The sequence below is a fragment of the Ursus arctos genome, unplaced genomic scaffold (genome assembly GCF_023065955.2).
Source record: "Ursus arctos isolate Adak ecotype North America unplaced genomic scaffold, UrsArc2.0 scaffold_32, whole genome shotgun sequence".
Lineage (NCBI taxonomy): Eukaryota > Metazoa > Chordata > Mammalia > Carnivora > Ursidae > Ursus > Ursus arctos.
Window position 1 is genome coordinate 31615390 of NW_026623008.1, and position 10849 is coordinate 31626238.

The following is a 10849-nucleotide window of genomic DNA, read 5'->3' on the forward strand; positions in this document are numbered from 1 at the left end:
CCCCCAGCCAATGAGAAAAAGGCCCTGCTCCTGCCACAGTCTAGTGCACCAGATGCAGGAAAACGAGCCCTCCACGTGTTCTGCGCAGGCAGGTGCACTTCCGTCTGTGGTCACAGCGCTACTGATCTCACCGGGGAAATGCGCTTCTCCTTGCCTGTGCCTCCAAGGGGCTCACCTGCAGCAAGACGGCAATCAGTCAAGCAAATTATATGTTAGATCAGGGATGGAGTGCACAGCGAGAATGTGGAGATCAAGATTTATACCTCTGCGCACCACTGAGTCACTGATAGTAAGCTGGAAAGAGGTAGATGCTATCGCTGTTTATTCCGTGATGGGCCTGCTGCACATGTCTGACATCAGCAAGGAATGAAGATTTACTCCCTTCAACAAAGAAAATAGAAAACCTTCCCTTTCTGCCAAATCTACCGTCCTCAATGGTCTGTTATGGAGAAAAACTATTTCTAAAAGGAACATGGGAGCCAAGGATTAGAGTTAGAGAGAGAGCATCAGTTGATATTTCAAATGGCTCTTTGCTCAGACTCTGCTCTTCCTGCTTGGTCTTGCTCATGACCTTGTGATTTCCAGAGAGGTGACTGTACCAACAGTCAAAATGTTTCATCTTGGGGCGCCTGGGTGGCACAGTCATTAAGCATCTGCCTTCGGCTCAGGGCGTGATCCCGGTGTTCTGGGATCGAGTCCCACATCAGGCTCCTCAGTTAGGAGCCTGCTTCTTCCTCTCCCACTCCCCCTGCTTGAGTTCCCTCTCTCGCTGGCTGTCTCTGTCAAATAAATAAATAAAAATCTTTTTTAAAAAATGTTTCATCTTCCCTCAATTAAGATGACAGTGACAAAAGTAAAAGTCCAAATCTCAAAGATAAGGGAGCAGGGGAGTAACTTCCATCTGTTATTACTATGTCAACTATAGGAAACTTTTTGACCCAAGCTTTGAATAATTTTCATAGAGAAATCTGACATGATTTAAGAAATCTATTTGAATCCTCTGTGTCTTATATAATGCAGAGTATTGAAAGAAAGAGTAGAAATTCTACTGATGAGAAAACCTCAAGATGCAAACTCAGAAAATATAACCGTATGTAACTTTAAACTTGCAGTGATTACATTTTCTCCAATCAAAATAAATAACATGTCCTCCAGTGCAATTACTGACTCGTAGCCCCAGGACGATTTCCTCTATAGTGTTACCATCTATCCTGTCACGCTTCCCACTTCCTGGCAACACTGCTTCATGTTCCATACTCCATCAGATTTCTCCTAAACGCCACTACAGTGTTCTTTCCCTGATGCTCATTGATAAAGTTCTCCAGTCCTTGAGTTTCCAGAATTATCTCTCTCTGACAAAACCTCTTTCTCATTCACATGAATTTCTGGAAATTTCTGATGACCTCTGTGAGAATGAATCCAGGGAAGTATAAATATTGCATGTGTTCCAGGAATGGTACCAGCAGGAACCTGGCCCTAAAGAACTATCAGGAGAAAAGGTTTCTGGGAAGGAAGACTACCTCATTTCCAAAAGTGGAAGCCCCTTTCCTGTGATTCCTACTCATGGATCCTCTGAATTGACAAAGAATAAACTTACCTTCCTTCCACCTTTCCCACCCTGAAAGATTTAAAGGCAGCTATGGTGAAGAACATCAACTGAATATATAAACATATGTGAATATATGAAATTGTTTTTATGAAAGGAAAACGTCTTGATTCGAGGAAATTTCCTTTCTCTCACCCATTCTTTATTAAATAAGAATTCTCAGACTCTTCTCTTGGAAAATTCCCCTCTTCTCCAAGATAGGTAGTTAGGTCAATATTTGCGCTTTTTAGGCGTGACATGCAGAACAGAATGTAAGGGACTGAATGTGACCATTCATATGAATAATGCTATTTTATGTATTAACTGTTGCACTGATGAGGCCATCCATTGGACAAAATTCCCAGCTCCCTGATTGTTTCATAGAATATTTTCTACTTATGAGGGTTTCGGGGGGAGGGTAATGGGCTAGCCCAGTGATGGGTATTAAGGAGGGCACATATTGCAAGGAGCACTGGGTGTTATATGCAAACAATGAATCGTGGATCACTACATCAAAAACTAATGATGTACTGTATGGTGACTAATAGATCATAATAAAATAAAAATGAATAAAATAAAATAACAAAAAAGTGAAAAAAATAAAGTGAGTTGCTTGTAGACAAAAATGAAAAAATAGGGATGCCGGGGTAGCTCAGTCAGTTAAGCATCTGCCTTCCCTCAGGTCATGATCCCAGAGTCCTGGGATCGAGTCCCGTGTCGGCTCCTTCCTCAGTGGGGAGTCTGCTTCTCCCTCTGCCTGCTGATCCCCCTGCTTGTACTCTTGCTCTCTCTCTCTGGAAATAAATAAATAAAATCTTTTTAAAATAAATAAATAAATAATAATAAAATAAAATAAAATAAAAAATAAAAGAGCATAATTTCTTTCTGGATTCTGGCTTTCTCCTTGAAACCTTACTTTGGAGTTTCAAAATTTCCAGCCACAGATATCTATACAATTTGTGAGATCATTTCAAAATGAAAATCTGGAATCTTTATTCAAAAAGCAGGGAAAAGGTGTCATCAGGTGATGTTTCTAGGGGAGCCATTTATCTAAAATGCTTTAACTCTTCATACATATTAGTTTCATGTCTCTGAATTTGATTTTTGAAAGACTTTGTTCTTTTCAACCATCTCATTCAGGTTCTAAGAAAACCGAGGCAGACGTGCTGAGGCTTCCGGTGCACCTCGTGCCCCACACAGGTATCGCCTCTGCTATTGTCAACCCCCCCGGACACCTTCCACGGTGAAGGAGCCTATGCTGCCTCGTCGGGTTGCCCAAAGCCCGCAGGTCTCCTGGAGTTCACGCCTGTGTTGTACATTCTGTGGGTGTGAACAAATGTAAGTACGTGTCCACCATTGTCGTGTCGGAGATGTGGGCTCACTGCACTGACCGTGCTCCGTGCTCTTCATCCCTGCTGCTCCGCTCAACCCTTGGCAACCACCGCCTTTTACCCCCTCCAGAGTTTTGCGTTTTCCAGAATGTCATAAGAATCAGACCTTATGTAGCCTTTTCAGATGGGCTGTTTTCACTTAGTAAAACGCATATAAGATTCCCCTATCTCTTCATCACTTCATGGCTCATTACTTTTTAGCACCAAATCATATTCCATTTTGGATGGACCACCATTTGTTTATTCATTCACTTATTGAAGGACATGCTGCTTACTTCAGAGTTGTGGCAATTATGAATAAACTGCCATAAAACACCTGTGTACAAATCTGTGTGTGGACATAAGTTTTCAACCCCTTTGGGTAAATACTCAGGAAGCCACTGCTGGATTGGACTGTAAGAGTATGTTTAGTTAAAATAGTATAAGAAACTGCCAAACAGCTTTATTGAAATGTCCATGTAAACACTTTCCTTCTGTAGTAATTTCCCGACAGAATTTACTACGCCCTTTGCTGACGTCGAAGCCCCAGTTAGTCCAAAGCAGGCACAGACCCCAGGTGGCCCTGCCCGCTGCTCAGTGCACACACCACCTGCCGTGACCCAGACCCCGAGCCTACCTGCGCTCCTGCCTGTGTCCTGCTGCCCCACGTGTGTCTCTGCTCAGGCACTTGCTCCTCCCACTCACGGGAGTCACTTAGAAAGGACAAGGACAAAGTAAAATTACTATGAATTTCAAGACAGCGAGGGCCCAGCATTAAACCAAGGGCAGGCTTCCTTGGGAGAGCAGGGGGCTGTGTAACTGCCCAGGTCCCCTGTTCAAGAAGCTGGCTCTGCTCCCAGCTTTGGGAGTCTACCCCTTTATCTCCATCTGAATTTTCAGGGACCCATCTTTCCTGTCAATGCCCTTTTGTCAACATAACAACCAGAGCAGGCTGGGATTCCCTTGTGCTGGAATCCTTACACATGCAAGTTTCAACTTTGGGTTTGGGGTCAGAAGTCTTTGTTTCTGGATACAACAGAGATGGGGATCATTTAGGGTAATCCTGGAAGCTCCCTGCTCCCTTTACCAAACTAGGAATGATGTTACATAATCATGAGTCGTAGATTCACTCAAAATGCAAGGAAGGGCAGTACATTTTCATGGAACAGAGTGAAAATTTCCATGAGCTCTTCCCACAAGGTGCTATTTAGAAATTACTTAAACGGACACTTCTGGCAGTGATATGTACGTATTGTATAAACTGAGCAATAGAAATCCTTAAGATTTTGTCATTCTAAGTGTTTTCTTCCTCAGGTGCTCAGAGGATAAGCTCTCATGTCCCCTTAGAGTCACTAACTTTGGAATAATATGAGCTCATCTAAGGCACTTACGCTCTAAGATCCTGACTTATTCTTGCATGAAGTAAAAGTACTATTTACAGGGTATTACCTTGCTGAAATAAAAAGTATATGTAATTGAATAATTAGAGTGCCTGACCCTCAATAAAACTATTTTATTTATTTATTTGACAGAGAGAGAGACAGCCAGCAAGAGAGGGAACACAAGCAGGGGGAGTGGGAGAGGAAGAAGCAGGCTCCCAGCGGAGGTGCCCAGTGCCGGGCTCGATCCCATGATGCTGAGATCATGACCTGAGCTGAAGACAGAAGCTTAATGACTGAGCCACCCAGGCGCCACTAAAATTATTTTGTTATATTTGTATTTCCAAGAGGAAAAAGATGAATACAGACTGGAAAAAACATTACACATATTCTCATTACTATCCTTTGATAGTAGAACCATCTATAGGTAACTAAAAAATTAGTCATCTCTTTCTTTTCTTCATTATCATCTATTTTTTGAGTCTTTTCCATTTGGGTAATTTACATATAATTTATATGCTAGCTGCCAGAAGACCTGCTTTCCCAGGGCAGTAGATAGGGGCATCTCTATCACTTGCTCCAAAGTGCCCATGGTAGAGAAAAATAAGGTCAAGAAAAGCAAGTGAAATGACAGCCCTGATGGATCTCATTTTGGAGGGAAAAGGTGCTGTAACATGGATCTGAAAATCTGAAAAGGACCCAAGGCTGCTGTGGGTGCAGATGCCCCAGGGAGGGGCTGGGGCGCAGGCACAGCTGCAGTTGGCATGCAGGCCCTGGATCAGCAGGCAGCGCTGTGTCTCCAGGGCGCACAGGTAGAAGGCTGCGTCTTCCAGCTGGGAGGCCACGATGTGGAGGGTGCTGGACCATTCCCTCGTGTTCAGTGTGCAGTTCAGCCTTCCGCTCTGCTTCGTGCCTGAAGCCATGAAAAACAGGGAGGTGAGGCCACTACCCCTGGGTTTCTGTCGGAACCACTGCACACTCTGCACTGAGCTAGAAAAATTGCACTTCAGAGCAGGGCCAGCTCCCTCCAAGGCTCAGGGCTGAAGGGCTCTGCTCCACCTCCAGCCCTCTCACCCCTGCCTGGAAAGAGAAGAACAAACACAAGTCATGTCACTGGGGGTCACTGATGCAGTTTCCAAACTTGTAAAATGTCCCGAGACACACTCCTGGGGCTGTAGGACCCTCTAGGAGCTCAGTGTCAGCTCCCCCCACCACTGTGGGCTGCGGACTGCTCCCCAGCCCCATCTGGATGCCCCCACTCACAGCAAACCTGGACCCACAGGAGCCCCAGCAGAGCTCCCCAGTGGCTCTTCATATTTCTTCTTTGTGGCTGAAACCCACATCCCCAGTCTGTAGAGTGTAAAGTCCTCGGTCTAGAGAAATTGTGTTCTTACACTCAATGGGTTCCCACAGAATCTTTGAGCCAATCACACCTCAGCTTTGTTATTCGTGGAATTCGAGACTCCACCCACAGTGACCCAGGTGCACTGCATAGGAATCTCTCCAAAATTGTGCTTGCTAACAGGGCAGGGAGATATAGGCAATATTTCCAATATAGGAGGATAAGAGGGCTTTACCTTAGAACACTTTATGTAAGAAATTTGTGGCACTGTGTGGGAGGAAAGGTGAATGATATATCTAGTAGAGTCAGGGCCTAAAAGGGGTTACAAAAAACCTTGAAGACACATAGGGAAGAGTGACACCATTCTCAAAATTGCATAATTTGAAGACAATGTGACAATTCAATTATATAAAAATACCAATAAAGGAAAACTATCTGATAGCATGCATTGTGTATTGCAGAAGTAATTACAACTTCTGAAATCAAGAGTGTTCTAGAAACCAAGACAGACAGTCACCATCTGCATAGAAAATCATTCCAACCAGAAGTTGGTTGGTGAAAAATAGGTTGTGTGCATAATGTCCTCTCTGATTTCATTTCCACCTCTCCACCTCTCCAGTGCAACTGGTGGACACCCTGCTTACCCACAGAGTTGAGTCTGACTGGGCCACTCGTTGCTGCTCAACATCAATATTGTCCTCTTCCTTTCCTTCTATTTTTGTTCCTTATTTTTTCCCCTCTTCTTCTCTTCATTCTTGTTCCCTCCACTCTCAGCAGAGACCTATGAAAAGGTAAGATATCTGGGATATTGAAATAATTTCAAGCCCAGTAAGTTTGGGAGTTTTTATTCATAACAATTGACAACAGATAATGGGATGTTCTCTGTTGAGTTTCCATGGTCACAATACCGAGAAATAATCCTGTCCTGGTTATCTGTGAAGAATTATGTGCATAATGGATTTCTAGAGATATGGCCTCCAGATGTCTGAAGTTGCTATGCAATGGCAGAACTCAAAACCTGAGATGCACTTTACACAATCCCTGTCCCCCCTCTCCGCCTACCTTTGCTATCTGTAATTGGACAGGCTCACATGAGTTCTGTTCTCTAACTGTTCACCCTGGGCCCTCAGAAAGTCTTTGTTTCTTGTAAAGCCTAGAGTGCCCCCTGGAGGACTGAAGCAGTCAGCAAAGACCCCTTCAGACCAAGCAATTCAGCAGACCCAGATCCCCACCCCTTTTCATTCCAAGCTTTCTGATGAAGGAAATGCAGTTGGTCAGAAAAGAAGACACCTGCTTGGATTGAATGGGGATTACAAGTGAACCTAATCCTACTTTAGCATGGAACTTCTAGGAAATTATATCAGAAAATAATTAAGTAATTCTCATCTTGTGCTATTTATTTGATTTCTTTACCTTAGTTCAAAGGAAATCCATAATCCTTGAGCTTTTCGTTTCAATGGGATGTTCAGAATATGTAAACGAGTAATGGAATATTAATCAGCCATAAAAAAGAATGAAATCTTGCCATTTGCAATGACATGAATGGAGCTAGAGAGTATAATGCTGAGGGAAACAAGTCAGTCAGAGAAAGACAAATACCATGTGATGTCACTCATTTGGAATTTTAAAAACAAACCAAAGAAGCAAAGAAAAAAATGATAGAGAGAGATAAAGGAAGAAGCAGACTCTTAATTAAACAGAACACACTGATGGTTAGGAGGGAGAGGTTTGGGGGATGGGTTCATTGGTGAGGGAATGAAGGACTGTCCTTGTCCTGATGAGCCCCGGGTGATCTGTGGAAGGGCTGAATCACTCTATTGTACACCTGAAATTACTATAACACTGTATGTTAGCTAACCGGAAATAAAATTGAAAGAATAAACAAACAGATAAAATATATAAAAATGGAAAACATACCAGTTTACAGTCTACATGTAATTTACATGATTTAATAGAGTCAAAGAGTAGGACCCTAAGAGGTGCGGAAACTAAAAACATATGACCCCAGAGGAGGGAGAAATAAGTATAGTTTATGTCATTGGACAAAATCTTATCAAGAAGGCAAATATTCTCTTCTCTTATTTTATTTTATTTTATTTTATTTTATTTTATTTTGGTGATAAGAATAAAGGAGAATATGGATAAATCTTTATGATGACTTTTATGCCTTTTATTACTTTTAACAATAGAAACTTGTGAATATATGAATTATTAAAAGTAATAAAACATTACCTACAGAGGAAAAGCCCTTTTACTATGACTCCCAATTCTGACTCTTTCGTCACTTACTACCCTATTTTTTGTTCATCTTCACAATTTGGAGTTGATGTTTCAGATGTTTTACTGAATTTGAATCAAAAGGAAATATATAGTATTTTATTTAGACTTTATTATAATACAAATATGCATTCAGGGTATACCTTTCTGTGACTTCCTTTATCAACACAATAGTAAATCTTATACGTCTTACTCTATTAACCTATATGCATCATTGTTCCATTATATTCCATTCTGTGGATATACTCCCATTAATACATCCTTTCCTCTAGTGATTAAAAGTCAAGATGATTTATTTTTCAGGAAATACTACACTACAATAAACCTTATTAAATATTCCTCACATGAGCACATATTTTTCTAGAACAGAGACTAGGAAGAACAGAAGGAATAAACCATGAGGATAACAGGTGAAAGTTCCTCTAGCCAGAGGGGAGTCAGGGACAAAGGGTTGAGGAAGAATGGAGAGAATTCATGTTCTGATTATTCTGTGGGCAGTTTTTCTTTTTCTATTACTTTTCTTAATGCACATTGCAAATGAAATTTATCCAATCATTTGATGTACTGTTCGTGACAATTTGTCCTGATACAGAAATAGTGTGTAGTTTGCACCATCTCACTTGAGTTTTACTGTCAGAAAGCCAACTGACCTATTTAACCCTCCAGGACATGACCTACTTCCTCAAATCTGTTTCTGCCCCCAACCCTTCATGGTGAATATCAGTCTGTGTCGGCCAGGTGATTTACTAGAAAAGAAAGCAGGGCAGAGGTCCCCAGACTCTCTTTTCCTTGCTCAGGTACATGTGTTCCTCCTCCTTTCTTCCCTTCCCTTCTTTCTCTACTGAAACCTGGTTTGGGGCTGAAGCTCTCCCATCACCTCTCCTGCCACACTCTGTCAGGAAGACACTGGACATCACCACCTTCTCAGACACACTGTGTGTCTCTAAAAGTGTCACAGACACAGTCACACCCACCAGGCTGCCCTGAACAACTTGTGGGGCTGGACGTTCACTGCAAGGATGAGCAAGAGACCCCTTCATTGTTACGTGGTTTTACCTTGAAATTACTTATGCCCTGGCTGAGGGACTCTTGGCATCAAACTGTACTCAGTGTCACTAAGGAACAGCTGAGGTTGAGGATGTTACTTCTGGTTCCTACACTCTCTACATCTCTATGATTTTGTATCAAGCAGACACTGGGGTACAAACAACCACAGAGTAAGCTGGAACCAGAGTGGCTCAGTCAAAGACGCTCAGCATCCAGGCCCCTGTTCTGCTCAGAGTTTGCGCTCAGCTCCCCCTGCAGTCCCCGTCACTGTGTCATTCATGGCACAGTAGTACACAGCTGAATCTGACGCTTGCACTGAGCCTTTCTCCAGGTGAAAGGATTTGGATTTGCTGTCCAAGGTGGCTTCAAAACCGTTGTTGCTTTTCTTCTCCTGGTCCCTCAAGGCTTTCAGGAGGAGCTGTAGACCTTCACCAGGATACTGGACATACCAGAAAAGAGTGGGAGACCCTGTTGTTGAATAAGTACAGTTTATAGTCAGGGAAGCCTCTTCTGAGAGGGTCACTGGGCCTTCAGTCTGGGTCACTGAGTCTCCATGGGTTTGTCCTGAGGAAAGAGAAAAGAGACCTGTGTCACCTCGGGCATAAAGCTCTTGGATAAAATTATAGTTAAAGATTTTGCAGACACAATGGAAGAAAGAATCCAAGTTTTAAGAGGCATTTTACTTACCAAGCATTAAGAGTATCACAGTCAGGAAGCCTGGAGAACACTTCATCTCTGCAGTGTCACCTAAATAATGTTCTTCTTTCTTACCATGAAGAAACCTTGGAGTGACAGAGAAATGATGAGGGGAAGCCCACATTTCACACTGGAAATGTGATTGTGATGGGAAGCTGCACCCCCTGGTGGACGGGGACTGAGTGCGTGCGTGTTGGCCAGAATCCTCCCCAAGTCACCGTGTTTTTCATCCCTGACTTCATGAGGCACATGTGAGTCTTCAGGTGCCCTTGGAATGCTGAACAACAGAAATCATGTCCTCTCAGGTCTATTCGTTCCTAAGACACTACTGATATGGAAGTTCTTTAACACAGAATCGCAGGGTGTTTCTGTAGCTGGAGGGTAACAATCTTCTAAGCATCTTACTACAGTGCTTCATATTCTCATTGTCCACGTGGGCCAGTCTGTAACCCACTGACTGCCAGGAAAGGGGCCAGGAGTTGAACATGGAAAAAAATAATAAGTCAAGTCATTGCTGAGTGATTCTGTTTTTCTACACTGTACACCAATATTTAGAACAATGACTGTCATTTTTTATGTACTCACTAAATATGTGTTAAGTAAAAAAAAATAATGAACAACAGCCTTTATTTGAAATGCAGTATTTACTGGGTCCTAAAATAATATCAATCATAAGGAATACTATCTTTTTATTAAAAGCTTTTCAGGAAAAAAAGCTAATGGTGCACTCTTAGCAGGTCGTAGCCTCAAGCATGCTTTCCATTACAATGCCTCTGTCACATTTTGTTACCAAGATTTAGAAAAATAATAATCCCCACAAAGTAAGAAAACAGGATTAGCAGGATAATGTTCTGGAGAGGGACACATCATCTGTAAAGCCCCGTAAACATTTATCTCTAGACACAGAGATGGAAGCTTAGCTCAGGCTGTTTCCTGGAGGCCACTCTCCATAGAAATAGATCAAAGAGGTTCATGAATCCAGAGCCAACACGGGAAGTCTCCCACATGCAGAGGGAAGTAAGAAATTCTGGCTTGGATACTGTTTGGGGTCACACACGCCTTCCCTTCCCCTCCACCTTTCAAATCACATTGTCAGTCCTGCCACAAAACTATGCTAGGAAGGAATTTGGGACAAGCCCCTACAACCTTGTGT

At 42.6% G+C, this 10849-nt stretch overlaps 1 pseudogene and 1 gene segment (V, D, J or C); both read right to left on the reverse strand.

Annotated features, from left to right (window-relative positions):
• Positions 1 to 3505: 3505 nt before the first annotated feature.
• Positions 3506 to 5649, reverse strand: LOC130542296 (T cell receptor alpha variable 22-like; annotated as a pseudogene).
• A 3580-nt stretch (positions 5650 to 9229) lies between these two features.
• On the reverse strand, positions 9230 to 9733 carry LOC123000553 (T cell receptor alpha variable 9-2-like). The segment is given in 2 exon segments: positions 9230 to 9564; positions 9688 to 9733. Coding segments are annotated over 2 exon segments (381 nt in total).
• Positions 9734 to 10849: the final 1116 nt, after the last annotated feature.